General features: G+C 41.4%; 1 protein-coding gene across 3 annotated transcripts in view; it reads left to right on the forward strand.

Annotated features, from left to right (window-relative positions):
• Nucleotides 1-2195: 2195 nt before the first annotated feature.
• The window catches only part of ATP2A2 (ATPase sarcoplasmic/endoplasmic reticulum Ca2+ transporting 2), a 61539-nt gene continuing 38979 nt past the window's right edge, over nt 2196-24755 (forward strand). Inside the window, exons 1-5 of one of the 3 annotated variants that reach the window (XM_047088252.1) lie at nt 2196-2870; nt 3582-3599; nt 3687-3769; nt 12270-12374; nt 16015-16153. In XM_047088252.1, the coding sequence (XP_046944208.1) occupies nt 2753-2870; nt 3582-3599; nt 3687-3769; nt 12270-12374; nt 16015-16153 (463 nt within the window). In that variant the 5' untranslated portion in view covers nt 2196-2752. The remainder of the gene's footprint in view (nt 2871-3581; nt 3600-3686; nt 3770-12269; nt 12375-16014; nt 16154-24755) is intronic. The other 2 variants (XM_047088251.1, XM_047088250.1) reach the window with 2 other exon arrangements.

The raw sequence follows: 24755 nt of genomic DNA on the forward strand, positions 1-24755 counted from the left end.
TAGTTCAGAGGCCCTCCTGTTTATTTCACAAATTGGAAATCAATGAACCTGGGTTCAGCAAAAATTTGTTGAGGTTCCTCCCATGGTGAGGCCCTTTGCAAGGCACTGATAGATCAGGGATACCGGGACTCATTCATTCCAACAGTAGGTGTTCAGTAAATGATGAGTATATACCAGAGACCTTTCCACATCCTGAGGATGGACAAGAAAGACAAACCCATATTCTCATGGAGCTGGTTTCCTAGTAAGGGGAGACAGACAGTAAACAGCTAAAGAAAAACACAGTATCACAGATAAATGCTGTGAAGAAAATAAAACAATGGGATATCAAGGGTGACTGGGGAAGGTAACCACTTTATGCCCGCCAAGACATCTACAAGGAGATGACATGTAAGCTGAGATCTGAATGATAAGATGGAACTAGGCACCTGACAATCTCGAGAAGACCACTGAATACAAAAGTCATGGTCGAGAACCCCTCAAGAAACTCATGATCACACTACAGGTGCTTACAATCCCAAGTACCCGTGGAGCCATGGAACAGAGACCCAAAGTCAAATGTCCAAGATAATTTCCAGGCGAAGATAGGTAGCAATCCTCCTGCCTGTAGTGCTTCTATCGTTGCCAAGAGATGAGGTGAGGCCAAAGAAATGGTGCGGACCTGGTCTCAGAGGGAAAAGAACCACCAGCCCTCCATTACTACACCCCCACCATGCAATCAATCACGTGTCCCTCCTGGAGGAGGCTCCAATCCTGTGACCTAACCAGTTTCCACCTTGCTTCTCTCAGCGCATTGCCATACACTAGAATTTTGTTTGTGTGTTTTGTGTAGGGTTTTGTTGGTCCTTTTCCAAGTATCAATGAAAACTGCACGCCAGCCTCCACTCCTTGGAAATAATTAAATGAAATGACGTGCCTGATTTTTTCAGCTGGGTAATGCACTGTGATTTGCGTCTGCTGAAGGAATTCATCTTAAGTCCTGAGGCTGAGCCATCGGGGACAACTGAGGTGTTTTTTCTCTGCTTTGGCTCTTGCGGATGGCACACTATCGCCAAACACAAAAGTAGACTAAATGCTTCATTCTGCGACATATTCGCTTAAGAAAAGCTGCTCTTTGTGATGCGAATATGTTCACCTTTTGTTCATGAATTCAAGGCAGAGGTCCCTTCCCGTTTAGTAATCTAACTTTACAGAAGAAAAATGCCCTTTATTTTGCTGTCACCTAGGTTTTGTACAGACCTCTGCAGCAAGTCCTCTGAGGTTTAAGAATAGGTTTTGGATTAAAGTCCTTCTTGCTCCTAGTGGGGAAATTGGAAATCTAGAAAACAGCCTTGATCTTAATGCCCAAGCGAAGCACCTTCTAGCACAATTCTCATTATTTAGCAGTTATGGTGGCATAGCCTGTGACACGTATCACAGGCTGTGAGCTATAAAAATTAAAACCTCCTCCCCCGAGTGGGATTTCTTCGGTCAGAGCACGCAGACCCCGCTGGGGAAGGGCTGACATTTGCGTGCGGTAGAGCGCTCGGCTGGGGGTGTGGGATGCGGTGTTCCTGAAGCGATACATTCGAGCCGTGTGGGAAATGAACTGCGGAATTCCTCCCCTTGATTCCTGAAGGGGGCTCTGAAGGAGACAGATTAGGATGCAGAGTGCGGCCTGGGAGGCGGAGGGCGAGGGGGCGAGCCAAGGACACCAACCCGAACGCGCTTCGGAAAGCCCAGTGCGGAGCGAGTTCCCAGCTTCCTCGGCCTCGCCTTCCCCACCACCCACCCCCGCCCAAGGCTCAGGCTGACCCCGAAGGGCAGGCAGTAATCCTCAGGGCAGCTAGTGCAGGGGGCCCACCGTGAGCCCTCGACCTCCCTGGGGTCTGTCCGTGAGTGAGCGGGGTTGAAGACCGATGGAGCCCAAGACCCGCCGAAATTCCGCCCTCCGCCAGCCGCTGGCTACGGCGCGTACTGCGCGAGCGCGGCCCGGCGCGCGCCGGCCTCTATCCGGGTTCCTGGGGGCGGTGCGCAGGAGGGGGCGGGGCCTGCGCGGCGGCGTGGGCGCGAGTCGCGCGGGAGGGAGGGAGCCGAGGGGAGGGGGCGGGGCCGTGCCGCCCGCGCCGCGCTGGGCCCTCTCGGCCAATGAGCGGCGTCCACATGCTGCGGCGGCGGCGAGAGGGGAGGCAGCGGCGGATAAATGCTATTAGAGCAGCCGCCGCGGAGCCGTCCCCGACGCCACCTCCTTCTCCTCCGCCGCAGTTTCCTCCGCCGCTGTCGGGGGTGCGGAGCTGAGGGAATAGGACGAGCGCGCCGCGCACCACCCTGCCGGCTCGCTGCCCTCGCTCCGTTCCGCCCTCAGGGGTCGGCCGCGCGCCCCCTCCTCCGGCCCGGGTGGGGCCGCGAATCACCTCGGGAGAGCGGGGAGGGGGCTCTGGGGCCGCGGCCTGCGCTCCCGGTGGGCGGTTGAGGGCGAAAGAGGCCCTCCCTTCTGACGAGGGGAGGGAGGGTCAGGAGCCCCCCACCGCCCAGCTGAGCCAGGGGCGTGCGCCGGCGAGGGCCGGGCTGCGAGAGGGGCGGTTGTCTGGGGGAGGGGGCGCGGGGTGATTCAGCGCCCGGCGAGGCGGAAGCGGCCGCAGGAGGAGGAGGAGGGGGGAGAGGCCAGTCAGCGCCTGGGCGCCCAGGGTGGCACGAGCCCGCGGCCCGAGTGCGAGGCGGAGGCGAGGAGGCCGCGGGGACTGGAGGCGAGGCCGGCCGGGCCCCCGCAGCCATGGAGAACGCGCACACAAAGACGGTGGAGGAGGTGCTGGGCTACTTCGGCGTCAACGAGAGCACAGGGCTGAGCCTGGAGCAGGTCAAGAAGCTCAAGGAGAGATGGGGCTCCAACGGTAGGTGCCCGGCGCCGGGGCTGCAGGGGCCTCGCGCGGCCCGGCGCGGGCCCGAGAGCCAGGGAAGATGGCTGACCGGGCTCCACCTCGTGGGTCTGGGCTCCGCGCCCGCCGAGGGCTGCAGGCGGCGGGTCGAGCCCGCGCGCGGGGCCCGCGGGAGAGGGGTTGCAGGCGGGGGCGCCGGGGTCTGGTCTGCGCCTCCTAGATCTCGCGCCTCGAACCCTTGACCTTCCCCGCACACAGCTAGCTCTCCGGCTTCCCGCACGCAGCTGCGGGCCCCGCTGGAGAGACGGACGAGTCTCCTGCAGCTGGGTTGTTCCCTGCGAGACATTTTCTCGTCCCCAGCCAGTTTATGAGGCGTCGTTGCAGTTGAGAATGCCTCTAACCGTTCTTGTACTACCCAAAGTTACACATCTGGCAGAAGTCATGACATAGCTGAAATGACTCCTTGTTTCGGGAGCCCTGTTTAGGTAGCGATGAGATTTTATGCTTCGGGGTAGACCTAAGGTATTGGTTACGGCAAATACTGCATGTTTTCTTGGGGCTACTATTTTAGTATGGTTTCTATTAAAAGTGGTTGAATGTTCATATACCTAGGTATGTCTTTCAAAGACAGTGGTAATTTTAGGAATTCTCTTTTGAAAGACCATGCTAATTTTTTTTTTTTTTCCTCCTTGTTGACACGTTGCCTGGCGAATTTCTGCATTATAGAGTTACCGGCTGAAGAAGGTGAGTAATCTTAACATGTTCTTTTTTTTCTCCCCTTTGTGTTCTGATGTTAAGATGACATTTACAACAAATGTTTGTTTCTCACAGGAAAAACCTTGTTGGAACTTGTGATTGAGCAGTTTGAAGACTTATTAGTTAGAATTTTATTGCTGGCAGCTTGTATATCTTTTGTAAGTATAAAGAAACTTATTTTCTCTCAGAAAGTTGACTCTATTTCATAGATGAAAAAACAAGAAACAAATGTCTGTTGGGTGACAATGTTATATTTAGAGATTTAAGCTGTGTCTCCATTTTTTTTCAACTTCAGTATTTTAAAATTATAAACAAAACACTTGAAGCCATTTGTGTTGTAGAAAATCAATGAATGCCTGACATTGACAGTGCAGTTAGAAATTGTTGCCAAATGGCGCAGGGTCTTATAAATTTTTGTGGTTTATGAGATTTTAACATCAAAAAGTTCTTTATCGGGAAGTCTTTTTTCTGTTTGGGTTCTTCCACTGTGTAAGATCACACTAATATGATGTTGGGCCCTTTGTAGTCTGTAAATAGAACTTACAAAAGGAATATTCCAGTTGCTCTCCCTTCCTGGTAATGGCAAGGTGACAGTTGTTTCTGACAGTGACAAGAATGATGACGGCAGTGATGGCACTACTGTTGACCAAATTTGGTCACTGACCTTTAGGGTGGTATATTTATCTAAATTGGACCCCTGTCTTGAGTGACTCCTAGGTAGAAAGAACAAGGTTCAGTACAATTGGTTCTAGATCTTAAAAATAAAAACAAAACATATAGTGTTTTTTCTTGTTCTGTATGTGCTTACCGAATTGAGTCCTGTATGGTTGCTAAGAAACTAGTGAAATGCAAAGGACTACAGCAGAAACAGGGTGATGGGTTGGTGAGGATATTTCTAGGTTATATTAACAGTTTTTTTCTGTTCAATATTAATTTTTTATTGCATTTTTTCTTGGGCAGTGGACTTCTTGGTAGTTTTCCTAAAAATGGTCATGAGTAGGACATAGAAGTTCCTAATCCTAACAGCAAGGAATGACTTTTGCTCTTTTTTTTTTTCTCTTCCAAATTTTTATTTAAATTCTAGTTAGTTAACACATAATGTAATACTGGTTGCAGGAGTAGAATTTAGTGATTCATCACTTAAATATAACACCCAGTGCTCATCATAACAAGTGCTCTTCTTAATACCCATCACCCATTTAGCCCATCCCCCACCCACCTCCCTCCCTCCATCCACCGTAGTTCTCTTATCATTACGCTTTTGTTTTAAATTACAGTATATTAGTCTTATAAAATAGGATGGGAAGTGATGGGAAGTGAAATTCACCCAGTGTAATATTTTTTCAGGCTTCACAAAATTGACAGAGCTTCAAGGTTTCATTTTTGTATGTTTGTACATATGCAAGCCCCAGAAATCTCCTTTGTTCTTTATGACAGCCATATCGTAGAAGACTATTTTGAGAACTAAGTAAAAAGGAAGCAGTGGGCACTTCTTTAGGTGAGGGGGGGAAATTTGGTAAGAGGTGAGTTTTTTGGAGTAATACTATTTACAAATTCTATCATGCCATTTGGCAAAGTGATATGTAGCTATTAATAATTCAGTCCTCAAGAATGTTTTCTATGGTTTTCATTGAATAAAATTAAGAGAGTGTCATAGCAAATCATTCAGCATTCTGAATTACTCTATACCTCTTAACATGTCTGTCTGTTCTTGATTAATTCAACACCACCCACCCCTCCACCCTCCCCCACCCTCTCTAAACTGCTGCTGCTTTACCGATTAAGATAAAGGAGTAGAGCTGTTTGATTAACCAGTTTCAGTACTTTGTCATGGCACAAAACAAATAATACATTTGGGGTAGTGTAATGTTTATGTTTAAGCTAGCTGCATAATTCTGAAGTAACCTCAGCGTTGGTAATTAAAATACGGGGGTTCAATAACGTTATCAGGGACCCCTTAGAATAAGTCAGCTGGTATATACAAGGCAGAGAGGAAATAAATTTTTTTGAGTTATTCTGTGTGTATAACTTAAGGCAGTGTTGTAACATCACTGGCATTATTTCTAATAAACAAGCTCTTGGATATTTAGGTTGTATAGGATCTCTTGAGTTGCCAGTTTTGAATGACTTTATATTAGCACTTTGATTTAGTAATGTATGTGATTTTTACTTTGAAGAAAGGATCTTCTAGTTTCTAAGCATTTTCAAATGGGTTTTAAAATATTTGCTTTAATTTTATCATAGGGCAGGGTGTTGGATTTTTATAGCTTTATAGAGCTATATTTTGGAATTGAAATTTGAATTACCTTTTTGGTAACTACTCGGAGTTAATGCTCAGGAAATGAACTGGGTGACATTTTTATTTTATGGGTTGATAAAGAAACATAATAAATTTTAGGAAATACTGTTAGTTTGCTTTGACTTGGTTGATCGAGACATTTTGGATTTAAAACTTGCTTCGTTGATTTTCTTTATGTGGAATTGGCACTATTGCTACATTGTGCTTGACCTTTTCATTCCTCATTTCTTTATCTTTCAAAAGATCACTGAGTCTTTTTTGTGGTAATCTGTTTATTCCTATGTAACAGGAGAATCATGGTAGAATATTCATGCTCTTTTGGAAGAGTGAATAGGCAGTTCTACAACATGTACACGATGTATGATATATCCTCAGGTTCTGCTGAAGTTAAAAAGAAGTATTAGGCGTTAGTGATTTATTTCAGATGTCAGACTAAGTGTTAACTGTAGGAAGCTACATTCATGTTTTACACTCATGACCTGTATGGATAAAGGGTTTGTTTTTTTTTCTAATGTTTATTTTTTGAGAGAGAGAGAGAGCATGAGTGGGAGAGGGGCAGAGAGAAAGACAGAATCTGAAGCAGGCTCCAGGCTCTGAGCTGTTAGCAGAGTCCAACGTGGGGCTTGAACTCGTGAACCACGAGATCATGACCTGAGCTGAAGTCAGATGCTTAACTGACTGCACCATCCAGGTGCCTAGGGATAAAGTTTGATTAACTTGTAATGTTCACCAAATATAAGTAGTTTTTGTTTTCTTTATTTTATTTTTTTTTTTAAGTTCACTTGGATTGGAAGAAGTGAGCTATCTCTGTCCCATTGCGTATAAAGTAACATTAGAAATTCCTTAATTTGACATTTAGGACCTGCTGTCCTTTCAGTTTGTCTTTACGTCCTTCTTAGTCACAACTTTGCCCTTCATTTAACACATCATATGGTTGCTTACTGGAATACCCGTTCTTTTCTCTCTTTTACTGCTTCATTAGGTATTTATTGAACACCTGGGACACGGCACAGACGCTGGGGATATAGCATTGAACAAAATAGGCAAAGTCTTTGACCTGGAGCTGACATTCTAATGGAGGCAGATTATAAACAAGTAAAACATGTAGTCTGTTGGACAGTGATAGAGAACTAAAGCAGAGGGATAAGAATATGAGGAGGGAGGAGTGCAGTTTTTAAGTAGGGCGGTCAGAAGTCTTCCAAGAAGGTGACATTAGAGAAAAGACCTGAAGGAGATGAGCAGGAGGGCCATATTTGCCTCCTCTGTATCCATGAAGTCCTCTGATAACATGGTTTGTCAAAGTTTCTCTACCCTCCATCCCCCTGTCCCCACCACAGCTACTTCGATGGATTCTGAAATGCTACTAAAACTTTCTTAGAGCAAGGCACTTTTCAGCTTCTCACTTGTAATTGAATAGTTTGTTTTTCCTTCCTCCTGGGCCCTTTAAAAGGGATTCTTAATATTTTTTAGAGCCTAGGTTAGTGCTTTTGATAGAACAGATAGATATTTGAGTGAGTTTGTGTTGGTAGCATTTTCAAAATACAGAAAAATGTAGATGTGTTTTCTTAGAACAATATAGTCAAGTGTTTTATATAATGTGATTTTATTTTTTTCCCTGTATTTTAATTTCTTACTTAAAAAAAAAAAAGATAAAATGGGTAGTTTACTGATGGGTTTAATTTATTTAGAGCCTTTCTTTAAAATGTTTTGAAAGGTGAATGTGTGTTTTTCTTTTTTTTTTTTTCTTTTTAAATATTTGTTTTAGAGAGAGCAAGACTGAGCATGAGCAGGGGAGGGAGAGAGAGAGGGAGACACAGAATCCCAAGCAGGCTCCAGGCTCTGAGCTATCAGCACAGAACCCAATGCGGGGCTCGAACCTACAAACCCTGAGGTCATAATCTGAGCTGAAGTCGGACACTTAACCGACTGAGCTGCCCAGGCACCCATGTGTTTTTCTTTTTAAACATTATGTTCTCAAATCTAAAAACAGTATTTTTATTTTTTTTAAACATTTATTTTGAGAGAGAAAATACGAACAGGGTAAGAGCAGAGGGGGGGAGAGAGAGAGAGAATCTCAAGCAGGCTCCATGCTCAGCACAGAGCCTGACATGGGGCTCAATCCCATTACCCTGGGATAAGTTTTGTGTGTGGATCAGAAGAGAATATGGTCTAATTCATACTTTTTTTTTTTTTAATGGCTGAAAATTTTCATTTTCTACCCTCAGAAAATTGTCATAACATTTGTTGGTGATACTTTTTTCATTCTTGTGTAGCGTTTAACTTCCATTTTCTCTTTAAAACTTTTTTTTTACGTGAATTTTTTCATTTATTGAATAAGTGTTTGAGTATCCAATGGCATCGCAAGTTTCTTAAGGATAAAGGAGGAATGCAGGCCAGTGCCCTTGGTCTTAAAAATGTGCTTATGCTCTCATTGTCTTTTTTTTTTTTTTTTTTTTTTTTTTTGGATCTTGTTAAGAGCTCAGTACATTATCCCAACATGGAGCTAAGATAATGGAGTCACAAAACCATGACTGTCTCCCACTGGAATATACCTTTTTACTTTGGATTAAAATATGCTTTTTTTTTTTTTTTTAATTTTTTTTCTTTTAACGTTTATTTATTTTTGAGACAGAGAGAGACAGAGCATGAACAGGGGAGGGGCAGAGAGAGAGGGAGACACAGAATCTGAAACAGGCTCCAGTCTCTGAGCGGTCAGCACAGAGCCCGATGCGGGGCTCGAACTCACAAACCGTGAGATCATGACCTGAGTCGAAGTCGGACGCTTAATCGACCAAGCCACCCACGCGCCCCATAAATTTGCTTTTATTCATTAAACTCTGCTCTCCAGCGTCTTTTGGTTGTCACATCAGAAATTACTGTGATGTGCAGAGATCAGTCTTAACAGATAACTAGACAGCCTGTCCTACTGTACTGAAGCAGTTTAAACTGTAGTTGAACATTCATTAGTAAGTGGTTACCTTGAATAGGATTGGCAGATTTGAAACTTTGAACTTGCTGGATTATATAAGCCCCAGAAGATTGGTATTGGTACTGTATTAATAGTGCAAAGCAAAGGAAAGAAGAAACACCCTGCCTAACATTATGCAGTAGAATAGTGTTGATTAAGTTGGTTACTTCTTACCCTGAGTGTTGAAGTTAGGGTCTTGTACCGCAAAAGTTGTGTGAAATTTTGTTTCATTCATTCATGCCTCTCTACAGTAAATAGCATCATCTGTGTACCAGAGACTCTTCTAGGCCTCTGGGGATACAGAGGCAAACACAAGGCAATATAAATAGATAACTATTTGTGTTCACCTATTCTCAGTAAAGATTTTTAGGAACATTCTCCCTCATACAAACATTTGTATAACTTGGGATAAACCGTAATTATGAACTAACTGTGCTATGATGTCAATAAGGCATCTTTCACCAAAATGAAAGATGCCTGTGCCGCACACTCCTCCTCACTCCCTTCCACGTCTCATGGGATCTTTCATTTGTCAGCAGCATCATCCCACATACACTGGAAGTTTTCTTTACAATAGAACAAACCATGAAGGACCGCATAATATGATATGAACCTGAACAACTGGATTGGTTCCTACCAGTTAACGAAATATGGGTTGATCTTCACTTTGGACTGTAGCATTTAATTATTTGGCTTATTTGTGGTTTCAAAACAGACATTTTAAAAAGTATTCAGGAAGTTGATGGTTGTCTATTTTAAGTAGGTTCAGCACCAGCCTTCCACCCTGAGAATTTGCCTACTAGTTTCTCATCAAACAGTAGTTAATATACTTGTAGAACTTTCAAATAATTACGAATGCCTGGGTATCTTACACAGAAACATTTAAAGTCATATAGTGTTAAGAAAAGGCTACTACAGGGGTGCCTGGGTGGCGCAGTCGGTTAAGCGTCCGACTTCAGCCAGGTCACGATCTCGCGGTCCGTGAGTTCGAGCCCCGCGTCGGGCTCTGGGCTGATGGCTCAGAGCCTGGAGCCTGTTTCCGATTCTGTGTCTCCCTCTCTCTCTGCCCCTCCCCCGTTCATGCTCTGTCTCTCTCTGTCCCAAAAATAAATAAACGTTGAAAAAAAAAATTAAAAAAAAAAAAAAAGATTAATCTGAAAATACCAGTGTCTTCAAACAATACAAGTTATTGGGGCGCCTGGGTGGCGCAGTCGGTTAAGCGTCCGACTTCAGCCAGGTCACGATCTCGCGGTCCGTGAGTTCGGGCCCCGCGTCGGGCTCTGGGCTGATGGCTCGGAGCCTGGAGCCTGTTTCCGATTCTGTGTCTCCCTCTCTCTCTGCCCCTCCCCCGTTCATGCTCTGTCTCTCTCTGTCCCAAATAAATAAATAAACGTTGAAAAAAAAAAAAAATTTTTTAAAAAGAAAAGGCTACTACATTGTATAGATTAGGATTTTTACGTAAGTGATAAATACTGTTTGTGCAGAAGGACCACACGTTTCTTGAAAAGTAGAGATTTGGTCTGATAGTCCTGTCCTTTGCTCCAACTCTTAGGGGTTATTGCTTTAAGTTTGTTCCTCAGGACTAGCTGCCAAGAGGGAAGTTCATACCCTTTTTAACAAGGTGTGAAGCTTATCTTACAGTTGCTAATGCCTCACTGACCTTTGGAAAGGTCCTAGTTACTCTTCAAGTTGAGCGATTTTTCTCCCCCAAGAGCTAATTAAGTTTCTTATTTCTGATATGTTCTCCTTGGCAAATGTTTGAAAGGCTAGTATCAAAGCAGCTGTGATCTTGCATCTATCAAAATTTATAACTTCCTAGAGAAGTTTTCATTTTGGCACTAGGCCTGACCTTAACACCAGGAATGCCCTGTTGAAAGCTTGTGGCAACATTTATATTCATTCTGGTTTTCTGCCTGCCCTGGTTCTCTCACTAGCTGTCAGTGGTCATTGGTACCTATCAGAACCTGGTCCTCGTGTCTCCTGGTTTTTTTTCCTGCTCAGGTTGATATTTCTTGTTCATCATTCCCCTATCTTGCAAAATCCATGTTGGGCCTGGCCTTATTCATCTCTCTGATTGTTTACTATGTTTCCTATATGTGTAAAAGCTCACTTTATAGTATTCCACTAAGTATAAACATAGATGGTTTCATTATTGCCATGAATCCTATCCCATGGTATTAAAAAGTATCAAAACCAGTACCTTGATTGTTTACTAAATAGATTTAAAGAAAAGGTTTTATTGTGAAACATGCAAGCATGTTAAGCAATGTTAAAGGCAAATCTTATCTCCTAGATTGAATATTAGATACATTTGACATCCTTTCTGGATTGGCAGTTTTTTACAGAAATGAGTTTTTAACCATTTAGATGGCTCTTTTACTGTGTTCTTTATCATTAAAGATTTGTTGTGTTGGGTTCTCCTACCACCTTAAGTTTGCTCAGTTATGAAGTTTATTGTGGCTCTCTTAACTCGTAGCTTTTATGTCCTGACAAGGTTATGGTTGTGTGAGCTAGAAATTAATTTTCTGCTCATTTTTCTTGGGGCAGTGTTCTGTGTCCAGTTGTAAATAACATTTTTGGACTTCTGTCATCTCTGAAGTGCTGTATTGCTATACTGTCATATGTAGGATAACCTTCAAAATATATTCCTGATCAGAACAACCTTGAGTATTAAGAGGCGACCTATAGTAGAATCACTGAAAATAACTGGGACATTATCAGGTTTTGCACTCCAGAATTTTGAGTCCATGATCAAGGTTTTTGTTTTGTTTTTGTAGAGATGCGGGGAGGGACAGAGAGGCAGAGGCAGAATCTTAAGTAGGCTCCACGCTAAACACAGAGCCCAGTGGGGGCCCAGTCTCAAAACCATAAGATCATGGCCTGAGCTGAAATCAAGAGTCAGACGCTTAACTGACTGAGCCACCCAGGCGCCCCTCACAATATTTTTACTATAAGTTTATGTCTGTGGGTATTATTTGATATTAGTTGATATTAATTTGATATGAAGCAAGTCAGCAGAGTTGTGGATGATTGCCTTTTATTTTAACAAAACCAAGAACTTAAGTTTTACTTCTGAATATATACATATAAAATGAATGGGATTTAATTCCCAGAAATCATTTTATTTGGATTTTAAAACAGTTATTATGTGAAAAGTTAGCTTTTGAAGGGTATTAAGAAGTTGTATAGTTTCGATTCTCAAGAAGTACTGTGAGCAAGAGACGTAAGCCCGTTGCTTATGTCCTTACATTTTGCCACCATTTGTTTCTAGGGACTGTAAGAAAAGAGACTTGGTATATTGCAATTCCTTTAGTGCTCGCCACTTCTGGTGTAAAGTGGCACTAAGCCTAAAAACACATTACAGTTCTAACCCGTGCCATTTCTCTTCTAGGTTTTGGCTTGGTTTGAAGAAGGTGAAGAAACAATTACAGCCTTTGTAGAACCCTTTGTAATTTTACTTATATTAGTAGCCAATGCTATTGTGGGTGTATGGCAGGTAAGCAAAATTATGCAGTGCTAGATTTTAGTAATTTAAGTGAGTTAAACTGTGTTAATCTGTTTTTTCCTTATGTGTTAACTAAAAAAATCTGGAGAGTCTACAGGTGTTTTTTCTTTTGTCTGTTTGTTTAATGGCAACATTTTAGACCTCTCCTGCATGTATATAATTTGCTGTTAAAATTGCTCATCCTTCATGGTAGCATGGAGTTAAAAATAATGGATGAGAGAAGCTACTTAAGAAAAAACCAGAAAATTTGAGATCCACTATCTTTGTATTTCCTAGCTGCTTCCTTTGAAAAATTTCATAAACTCAATGTCAGTTTTATCTCCTTGGATTTTTGGTGGTGGTGGTGTGTGTGTGTGTGTATATTTAGCAATATAAATTGTTTTCTCTTCAGAGCATGCTCCTGGCTATTTTCCCTCAGTTGCCTAGGCCTTTCTGACTCACAGAATGGAAGCCAGCGTATAGAACCATAATGGATTCCTACCCACCCCACTTTTTGTAATTAACTGTTCTGTAGATACCTACTTTGAGGACTTCAGCTTACTAAGACTGTTGATGTGTTTGATTTTTTTTTTGTTGTTTGAATATATTTTAACAGACTGAGACTAATACTTCAAATTCATTTTAAGTATTGATATTTAAGCATGGATATAATCACCCATTTCAGGACTAAAAGAGAGTGCGTCTACAGTCTTAATTTAAGTGGAAACATTTTATAATCATACTTAGTTAGCCCTGTTAGAGTTTAAACTTCTGATCTTATAAATGAACATGAAGGTCTTTGTATAGTGGGATCAGATAGAAAAGATGACCTATTTGGAAGAAAATTTTAATGGTGCTGTTCCTTTTCATTTTGTCTAAAATTGTTTATATTTAAGTAGAAATGATCCCTTTGTGAATATGGGCTAGAGAAACAATACATGGCATTAGATTGTCCTTCTTAAGCTAATAATACATATTTTCCTATTAAATAATCACTGCCGGTTACGAGGTAGATACTACATACATTCCCATGTCATTGTTACAGTGATCTTGTAAGGCAAATGATATTCCCATTTGACAGATGTGATGTTAAGGTCCACAGTGATTAAGTGACTTTTTAAGGGCCATACAGGTAGGATGTAGAGTATCTGAGATTTGAATCCAGCCTCAGTCTGATCCAAATTCCAAAGTAAAATTTTACACCAGTTTTCACAGGACTTTTATGTTTATCTTAGTTTTAAAAATAACATTTTTAGGTCTTAATCTCATTTACGTAGTATACAGAATGGTATGAGTATTACTGAAGGGTGCTTGCCTTCTCGAAGTAGGGAAAGTAGAAATCCAGTGCAAGGTAGTATTGGGAGGTGGGGGGGCACATACTGCTGGCCAGTGTCATCAAAGAAGGCTTCTTACAGAAGGTGACAAGTGATTGGGAGCTATAGAGAAACCAAGCTTTGTTCCAGTTTTAGTATGTATGTTGCCAAAGTGAATGCCTGATACAACCTATTTGAATCTGAGATCATTTGTTTCCCTTTTCCACTCCTATGCTCTAAATACTCCTTTTGATTGTTTGAGTTGAAGGAAAGGCTTTTAAAGTAATTTTAACTGGCATCTTTGTCCTTGGGGTCTGAGATAATTTATCTTTAATGCTTCTAATTTAAATGTACCTTTGCTAATTTTTAGTAGAAGTAAAATACAGTGCTCTTGGGACATTTCTTAACCTTGAGCAGTCTAGTTAAACTCTACCTGACATGACCTTGAAGGAGAGAGAAAAGGAATTAAAACTGCCACAGTGAATAAATGGGAAGGGGTAGTCCTGCAAAATAGTTTCACATTTGACTAATTGAGTAGCAACAGTGCTGAGAATTTATTCTTTCTACACTATCAGTAGCATTTGAACTTAATTAGGGTTAAATGTTCTAGTAGTTCTGTTTTAAGGTGATGCAGGTGATATTCTTTAAGCAGATCTTATATGGGGTTGAAGTTATTTTTATCATGAGGTCCCCAAATTTAACATCTTTTATACTTTTTTAGGGATGCATACATTAAAAAAAGTGAGACCTGGGGCGCCTGGGTGGCTCAGTCGGTTAAGTGTCCGACTTCGGCTCAGGTCACCATCTTGCGGTTCACGAGTTCGAGCCCCGCGTCGGGCTCTGGGCTGATGGCTCAGAGCCTGGAGCCTGCTTCCGATTCTGTGTCTCCCTCTCTCTCTGCCCCTCCCCCGTTCATGCTGTGTCTCTCTCTGTCTCAAAAATAAATAAACGTTAAAAAAAAAAAGTGAGACCTATGCTATTAGCTTTCAGGTTTTTTTTTTTTTTTTTTTAATTTTTTTTTTTAATGTTTATTTATTTTTGAGACAGAGACAGAGCATGAACGGGGGAGGGGCAGAGAGAGAGGGAGACACAGAATTGGAAGCAGGCTCCAGGCTCTGAGCCATCAGCCCAGAGCCTGACACGGGGCTCGAACTCACAGACCGCGAGATGGTGACCTGAGCTGAAGTCGGACGCTTAACCGACTGAGCCACCCAGGCGCCCCTAGCTTTCAGTTTTGAGTCCTCTCAATTTCACTTTAAGCAGGTTTCAGGATTTTTCACAACAGACCATAATTCTTAGAGTAGGGTAAAAAATGAGATCACCTGGTATTGTGGATAAATTCAGTCCAAATAAAGGTTAAATTGAGCTTTATATCAGAAAGCAAAAAGTGAGAAATGAACCTTGTCCTTCGTGCACTGAGTAGCCCTCTTGGGCATGCACTGTGTCGATTTGCTCCTTCACTTCTGATTGCTTAGTCTCCAAAATGAGAGGAGAAAAATGGCACATGTGCTTTTCTTTCTTCTTTTTTTTTCTCACCCCCTTACAGGAACCTTCCCGTAGCTTTTTTTTTTTTTTTTTAAGCATTACTCATTTTGATTTCTGTATCTTTCATCTCGAAATTTGGAAAGAAAAACTGTGTGGCTAATTTTTGATATGTTCATATGCAGTATTATAATAAATATGGTATGGGACTGGCAGTTCTCTTATGAGACTCCAGCCATTTATTGGTTTTCAGTACTGTAGAAAGATCTCCTAGAAATTGTGAGATGTAACTTGATTTTTTTTTTACAGGTGATGACCTGTAGCATGTACTGTGTGCCAAAACACAGTCTAAATGGTTTGTTAATCCTCACAGTGCTTGAGGTAGTAGCGTCAGTGTCTAAGCTTTGTAGGCACCAAACCTTGTGCGTTGTGTAACTCATGCACAGTCACATAGCTGTTAAGCGAAAAAAGCCTGCAGTGACCCTAAGCAGTCTATCCTAGACCAGCACCTTTTACTGAGACAGGATCGGTTTCAGTGGTGTGGCTGTGTTTGGAGGTGAGGGCCATGTTACATAGTGGGCTTGGGGATGACAGATTCTATAACGGCTTTCCCTGTTGTTTTATTCCCTTATCCTTCTTAAGGTGCTTGGCTTCTTCGTTTTCTAGCACAGAATCCTAAGAGCCTAGTGTTTATCATCTTATGATGTGTATTGTTAATAAATGTCATGAATGTGCATCTCTGGTGTCTTTTTTTTTTTTTTTTTTTTAAGTTGAGAAGTCTGAAATTTGATTCCTTGGAATAAAATACTAATTTGCAGTGGTGGGTATATGTTCATTGCTTTTATCTTTTTCAATAGGAAAGAAATGCTGAGAATGCTATCGAAGCCCTTAAGGAATATGAGCCTGAAATGGGCAAAGTATATCGACAGGACAGAAAGAGTGTACAGCGGATTAAAGCTAAGGACATAGTTCCTGGTGATATTGTAGAAATTGCTGGTGAGTTGAGTTTTTCATTGTCTTATCTTAGATTGTATATCTGAATGCAGTTCCATTTCTCAAAGCTCATAATTAAGTGTTTTAAAAATATGCTCATGTATCAATTCTATCAACAGGTTTTGGTGATTTCCAACCAAATCAAGTGTTCTCTATATTTTGAGGTGTTTGGCACCTCCTTTGTGTTGTATTCACAAGGTTTGTTGTAAACAGCGTTTTGAACTATTGTACTTACTTTTGGTCCATTGTAGAACACTAGCACTAGTGAAATAGTGAACTTAATCTCAATTTGACACTTAGTTGTAGTGAGCAATTTAGAATACTAGTTAAGGGCTACATAGTTATTCCTGTTTTGATTCTTGACACAATGTTTAGTCATACTTGTAACTATCAGGCTAAGTAGATGGTTAAGAGTAAGTTCATGGCTCTAGGGGCGCCTGGGTGGCTCAGTTGGCTATACTTCCGACTTTGGCTCAGGTCATGACCTTACGGTTTGTGGGTTCCAGCCCCACATTGGGCTCTGTGCTGACAGCTCAGAGCCTGGGACCTGCTTCCAATTCTGTGTCTCCCTCTCTCTCTACTCCTCCCCCACTCTTTCTCTCTCTTTCTCTCTCTCTCTCTCTCAAAAATAAATTAAAAAATTAAGAGTAATTTCATGGCTCTAAAAAATTCTGCTTTAGAATACTTTTACAAAACACAGAGCCTGAGGTCTTGGCCTGGGTTCTGTGGGTGGGTTTCAAAGAGTTTGTGAATCCAAAATGCAGGGCCAGAGCTCTCCACGGGTCTTAAAGGGGTTCGTATCCTCATTGCTCAAGATTGGTGCCATGTTTTTAGGTGGCCCAGGATGCTTAGAGCTAATAAGAATAGTCTAGGCTTTTTGCTGGAGATATTATATTGGATAATTCACATTATCCTGGTTTTTCACACCTTTCTTAGCTCAGAATATTTTTTACCAGTTGTCCCTTGAACAATGCAGGAGTTGGGGCACTCAAGAATCCATGTGTAACTTTTGACTTCCCCAAATTTAACTACTAGTAGCCTGCTGTTGGCCTTATGCAGAACATAGTCAACACGTGTTTTGTGTATGTTTTACATACTGTATTCTTAAAGTAAGCTAGAGAAAAAATGTTAAAATCATAAGGAAGAGGAAATACATTTATAGGACTGTGTTGTAAATAAAATCCACATGGAGGTGGACCTATGCAATTCAAACCCATGATATTCAAGGGTCAGTGGTACTCAGTTTCTTTTTGTGAATTGTTTTGGTAATGCTTCACACTGGCTTGTGGTGAAGTTGTTCTCTGTCATCATTGTGTTTTTCCTTTTAATGAACAGGATTCAAAGTGCTACATCTCTTGGCCTGTGTTCTGTATTTTTGGCCTCTGAAGGGAAATTGCCTTGTCATAGGTATTCTCTCATCCATAATTTTTCTTTCTTCCAGGGAAGGAGCAGTGTTGCCTATATGCCAACACGTTGATTTAATTGTGTTAACAAAAGTACAGCTCAGAATGAAGTGGGCCATTGCATTTTTTTTTTTTTTTTTTTGAGAGTGCAAGCAAGGGAGGAGCAGAGAGACAGAGGGAGAGAGAATCTCAAAGCAGGATCTGTGCTGTCAGTGCAGAGCCCGATGTTGGACTGGAACTCAAGAACTTGAGATCATGACCTGAGCCAAAACCAAGAGTTGAACACTTTTTTTTTTTTTTTTTAATTTTTTTTTTTCAACGTTTATTTATTTTTGGGACAGAGAGAGACAGAGCATGAACGGGGGAGGGGCAGAGAGAGAGGGAGACACAGAATCGGAAACAGGCTCCAGGCTCTGAGCCGTCAGCCCAGAGCCTGACGCGGGGCTCGAACTCACGGACCGCGAGATCGTGACCTGGCTGAAGTCGGACGCTTAACCGACTGCACCACCCAGGCGCCCCAAGAGTTGAACACTTAACCAAATGAGCCACCCAGGTGCCCCTGGATTTATTGATTGATTATTTATTTATTTATTTATTTATTTATTTATTTCGAGTAATCTCTACACCCATTATGGGGCTCAAACTTAGGATCCTGAGATCAAGAGTTCCATGCTTCACTGACTGAACCAGCCAGGTGCTGCCCCATTGGATTTTTTTTTTTTTTTTGACAGTCACAACAAAATTTATTACAATGAGAGGCAAGGCCGACCTATCGGGACCAACACTCTTGATAAGAGTGCGGCCTCTCGAACAGCCAGGGTACAGAGTTGTTTTGTTTTGTTGTGTTTTTTTTCTTCAGTATATGAAATTTATTGTCAAATTGGTTTCCATACAACACCCAGTGCTCATCCCAAAAGGTGTCCTCAATACCCATCACCCACCCTCCCCTCCCTCCCACCCCCCATCAACCCTCAGTTTGCCCATTGGATTTTTTAAACTTATTTAAAAAGAATAAGAATATTGCAACAATAGTACAAAGTTCCCACATAGCCTTTACCCAGTAAATGTGTTAATGTTTTATCACATGAGCATTATTCTCTTTCAGTCTGTATCTATACATTTACACCTTTTTGTCTGAATTATTTGAGAGTACATTGTAGGCATGATGCCTTTTTATTTTTTTATTTTATTTTATTTATTTTTTTTTTCAGCGTTTATTTATTTTTGGGACAGAGAGAGACAGAGCATGAACGGGGGAGGGGCAGAGAGAGTGGGAGACACAGAATCGGAAACAGGCTCCAGGCTCTGAGCCATCAGCCCAGAGCCCGACGCGGGGCTCGAACTCACGGACCGCGAGATCGTGACCTGGCTGAAGTCGGACACTTAACCGACTGCGCCACCCAGGCGCCCCATGAATAGTGGTTCTTAAGCAGAGATGCACATCAGAGTTGTCTGGGGGCGCTGTCTTTAAAGTTTTTACGAGGTCCCAATCCAAAATAACAATCTCCCTTGAGCATGGAATTATAGTCACTGTAGTTTGACAAATGAGTCTCAGATTTTGATGGAAAGTGACAGGTTTTAGTAACCATATGCGTGTATGGCACTGACTGGGCTTCGCATGTAGAATCGGAGCCACTGGCCAGATTTCTAGCTTAAGGTGACTGGATGGTGTGGTGCTAGTAACTGGGGAAGGAAACATCAGAGGAAGATAGCTTGTCTTCCCAGAAATAGGAATGTAGTGGGTGCAGTTGCAGATAACATCGCCTAAATTTGTTTATGAGATTTCATTTGACTTTGTGTGTTTTCCATTTCTCCAGTTTAATCTGGTAATAAATTGTTCAGCCAGTCAAACAAAAAATATTTTAAGAATTTTTGTGCTGGTTAGGCTATTTTAGTATATTGAATCTATATGAAAAGTTAGAAATTATGACCAAAGTGTTTATCCTGAGTTTGCATCAGTAGAGGGCGGTGGTAAACAGCATCAGAGGAAGCTGTAACTTTGACCCTCAAGGCATCTTCCTCTTGGAAGAAATAAAAGCTAGCTTCTCTTTTGATTTGTCTTTTCCTCTCAGTCCAGTCCAGGCTTTCCCATTGCAGTGTGTCACTCTAACCATCTACTTAGCTGAGAGAAGCTTGGGAGTCATCTTGGTCCTTCCCTCTCATTCTTGAAGACCAGTTGATTCTGTTTCCAAAACACCCAAATTTGTGAAATTCTGTTTCTTCAGTCACCAGCTCTCCCTGGGACTGTCCTTGTGTCCTAAATGGGCTCTGGGTTCTTTTTTCACTCACCTTCTTCCAGTCCTTTCTCCATGTAGCAGCCAGAGCAGTTTCCTAAAGGTCCTATTGTTGACTCATCTGCTAAAATTCTTCAGTGGCTTCCTGATTGCACTTGAAATATAAAGTGCTTTTTCACCTAAGAGACGTGGCATCATATGGCTTCTGCTTGCTTCTGTGATTTCATCTCATGCCACTCGCTGTGCTCTAGCCATTCAGGCCTCTGTTTTCAGTTTTCAGTACCACGAAACTTTCCTGGCCTTTTTTAGGAAGTTAAGCAGATTTTATGTAATTTATTAATTTGTCCAGTGCACAGATCTCACCACAGCAAAGTTTTGGTTATAGCTCTGATCTGTCTGACTCTTGTTGCCCAATGTGAACTTTCATTTCCTATTAAGTAGTGTTTTGTATGTTGTGTTTGATGGTTTAGGAACGATAAATATGATTGATTCAGTGTGTGTGACCTAAGCTCTCCAGTCTACTGAAGTGTCCTTTATTTGCTAATGTTGTGGTAAAATACATAATATAAGGTTTACCATTTTAACTGTTCTTAAGTGTGCAGTTCAGTGGTATTAAGCACATTCACATTGTTGTGCACCCATCACCAGATCTTTTCCAGATCTCTTTTCATCTTCCCAAACTGAGACTTTGTTCCCATTGAACACTTACTGCCCTTTACCCCCTTCTACCTTTTGGCAACTGCTCCCCTTTCTTTCTATTCAGAATACAATTGGTTTAATATTAAAAGATGGATTTAGGGGCGCCTGGGTGGCGCAGTCGGTTAAGCGTCCGACTTCAGCCAGGTCACAATCTCGCGGTCCGTGAGTTCGAGCCCCGCGTCAGGCTCTGGGCTGATGGCTCAGAGCCTGGAGACTGTTTCCGATTCTGTGTCTCCCTCTCTCTCTGCCCCTCCCCCGTTCATGCTCTGTCTCTCTCTGTCCCAAAAATAAATAAACGTTGAAAAAAAATTTAAAAAAAAAAAGATGGATTTAATTCCTTCATCTTAGATGAATATATTTACTAGTAACTATTCTGAGCAGTACATACCCTTAAACATATTCTGCCTTCACCTGTTTTCTGAATCCTTAGCAGGGAGTGCTAACAGTTCTAACAGTTTAACACTTTTTCCTTCCAGCTCTTCCCCCCCACTATACACGAATTGTTAAAAAAGCATGTGCAGTGCTTGAACATTGGCCTCTTGTATACTACTCATGTTGAATTTTGACCATTCTGGCGGATGCAGAACAGAGGTGATTCCTAGTTTTAGAAAGATGCAAACATTTTATTAAATGCTATTATCATCCCACTAGGCAGTGAGCACCTTAAGGGCAGAACGGTCACACATTGTACTCTACTTGCTGAACGTGTGAATAATAAAATGAAACTTGAAATCAGAAGTATGTGGTTGGTTCACCTAATATAAACATGATTATTGTGCATCTTCTGTACAGAACAGATAATTGGAAGTCTATATGCATACATTGAGTAATGGCTAAACTTAGCTTGTGTGCCAATACTGTGAATGGTTCCAAGTGTTTGGTTCTTAACCATCAGCCACTCGGTAGATGTGTACAGATGAAGGGGGTAAAGGGCAGTAATTGTTCACTGGGAACAAAGTCTCAGTTTGGGAAGATGAAAAGAGATCTGGAAAAGATCTGGCGATGGGTGCACAACAGTGTGAATGTGCTTAATGCCACTGAACTGTACACTTAAGAACAGTTTAACACTTTACAGTTGAGGAAACGGAGTCTCTGGTTTATTGCTCTGTCTTCTGTAGTTCATGTGCTAGAGAATATACAGTGTATTTAGTGTACACACAGCAGGTATATCAGTCCTATCTTGATGGGTTGGAGGTCCGGGTCACCCTTTTTTTTTTTTTTTTTTTTTAATTAATTAATTTTTTTAAGAGAGTGAAGGGAGGAGCCAAAATCAAGGTGCTCAATTGACTGAGCCACCCAGGTACCCACAATGTTTTTTAAACGGCTTTATTGAGATGTAATTCGCATGCAGTAACATTCACTTTTTTTGAAGTGTACAGTTAAGTGGTTTTTAGTATATTCAGGTTGTGCAGTCATCATCACTATCTAATTTCAGAACATTTTCATCCACTAAAAAAGAAACTTCATACCCATTAGCAGTCGCTTCACCTGCCCCTTGCCCCCAGGCCCTGGCAACCACAGTTCTGTTCTGGATATTGCATACAAATGGGACCATACAATATATGGCCTTTTGAAACTGCCTTCTTCACTTAGTGTGTTTTTTCTTTTCAGAATTCATCCAGGGGCACCTAGGTAGCTCAGACATTGGAGTGTCCAACTCTTGGTTTTGGCTCAGGTCATGATCTCACGGTTTGTGAGTTTGAACCCTGCATTGAGCTCTGCACTGAGAGCGTGGAGCCTGCTTGGGATTCTGTGTCTGCCTCTCTCAAGATCAGCTTCAAAATAAAACTTTGGGTTTTGATAAGAATTATGCTGATTGTATAGATTGGTTTGGGGAATATGGCATCAACATTAAATCTTCCAATGCAGGGGGGCGCCTGGGTGGCGCAGTCGGTTAAGCGTCCGACTTCAGCCAGGTCACGATCTCGCAGTCCGTGAGTTCGAGCCCCGCGTCGGGCTCTGGGCTGATGGCTCAGAGCCTGGAGCCTGTTTCCGATTCTGTGTCTCCCTCTGTCTCTGCCCCTCCCCCGTTCATGCTCTGTCTCTCTCTGTCCCAAAAATAAATAAACGTTGAAAAAAATTAAAAAAAAAAAAAAAATCTTCCAATGCAGGAAAGTGCTACTTGGTGATCATAGGGTGTCTTTCCGTTTATTTAAGCATTCTGTTGTTCACTGTGTACAAGTCTTCTAAGTATTTTATGCTTTTTTTGTGTTTGGAAGGTATGTATAATTGGAATTGTCACAATTTCATTTTCAGATTTTTCTTTAATAATGTAAAATTGATTTTTGCGTATTGCTCTAATACTTTGCGATGTTGTGGAAATCCTAGTAGTTTTTCAGGAGCTCCTTAAGATTTTCTGTATATAAAAGATCGTGTCATCTGCAAACAAATACATTTGCATCTTTCCAGTATGGGTGCCTTTTATTTCTCTTTCTTGTGTAATTGCCCTAGCTAGAATTTCCAATAGAATATTGAATAGAAGTGACAAGAGCAGACATCTTTGTCTTGTTCCTGATCCTAGGGGGGAAACCGTCTTCTGTCATGAAGTCTGGTGTTAGTTGTGGCTTTTGTAGATTATTTTAATCATGTTGAAGCCCAATCACAATTTAATTTTTAGGTTGTCAGTATATTTTTGTTTGGTAACTTTTCATGGTGGTTGTATATCTGTGTCCAAATTAGAAATTGCAGTTTTGGGGCGCCTGGGTGGCTCAGTTGGTTAAGCGTCCGACTTCAGCTCAGGTCATGATCTCAGAGTCTGTGAGTTCAAGCCCCACATGGGGCTCTGTGCTGACAGCTCCAAGCCTGGGGCCTGCTTCGGATTCTGTGTCTCCCTCTCTCTCTGCTCTTCCCCTGCTCATGCTCTGTGTTTCTCTCTCCCTCTCTGTCAAAAATGAATAAACATTAAAAAAAAAAAAAAAAAAAAAGGAAAGAAATTGCAGTTTTGCTGAATTACTAGAAGCAGTGGGTCATTGAATTGGGTAGGCTGTAATTCTTAAACATTTACGGTGAGTTGTGTGGAACGTTTAGGAAAAACTTCCTGTGACTGCTTTACCTGAGCCAGATAAATAAGTGTTTATTTTTTAAAAATATACATGTTGAGGCTTTTTAACTTTTACTTTTATTAGGTTAGTAGTCTAATTGACTGTGTCATTTGTCATTTAGCCCAATAATTTGGTTCTGTGAAACTATAGAGATGAACAATTTGAATTCTAAGTGTACATCGAGATTATCTCTTGCCAGGCGGCCTTGGCAGTGCCAGTGTACTCTCTACATAGCCTGAAGGGATAAATGGCATGAATTGTGGTTTTATACTTGGTAACTTTTATGCTTTAAATTAGGAAATTAAGTTTGAGGAATTCTTTGATGAATTGAAAAACACTGGAAAATACTGTGAAATATCTTGTAGATGACAGCAAATGTGGAGTTGCTATTTGAATACTTGTAGAAAGAGACCTTTTTGTAGTCAGTTTTTGGATATAAGGATCATCTAAACTTAGATGATAAAGTTCTTTCTGCTGGCTTTTGGGAGACTATGGAGTGGTTTTACTGAACTTTCTGAAGGTTAGGCTGGACCAAGAGGCATTTTGAGGGAGAGATGTAGGAATTGAGGAAATTAAATATATGTTGCTATACCAGCTAATAATCTTTCCCAGCAGACATTGTGTAAGCATGCATAGCATATGCGATGCTTAAGAGGTATCTAGAATACAGGAGCCAAATAAAATTGCTTCAGCAAGTAAAAAAAATGGAGATAGTTACCCACATTTTCATCTTCTGAAGCCATGGTGTTTTTTAAGCTCTCTATATTATCTGCTTATCAAAGTGATTCAAGCTATGATAGTCATAAAATTTTTAACTTTAGAATTTTGGGGGTCCCAGTGTATGCCTGGGGAATAGGTTATTTATTGACTCTCCAGGCTATTGTTTTCGGGATTGTTTAAAAACAAACCTTATGTATCTTGGTAACCCGGAGTTGGCAAACAGTGCAAAGACATAAATACCCTTAGATGATTCCTGTCCTCTAGTATACTCTGGAGCAAATCCTACTTTAAGATTATGTAAATGATAGAAATGACACACTCTTAACGTGAAATTACATTTGCTTTAGCTTCTAAGGAAATCGATTTTCTATTTCTTAAAATGAAAAGTCAACGTTCAGTAGTGCCAGCAATTTCAGGATTTAGTCAGTAAAAAAACTAATTCTTTAACTTGGTAACTAAATATTTGTAGGAAGAAAAGTTTCACTTTTGATAGTCATCTTGCACAGCC

The sequence above is a fragment of the Lynx rufus genome, unplaced genomic scaffold, assembly GCF_022079265.1.
Source record: "Lynx rufus isolate CCGP_SWC_20201006 ecotype Redwood Valley unplaced genomic scaffold, mLynRuf1.p SCAF_24, whole genome shotgun sequence".
In the NCBI taxonomy this organism is placed as follows: domain Eukaryota; kingdom Metazoa; phylum Chordata; class Mammalia; order Carnivora; family Felidae; genus Lynx; species Lynx rufus.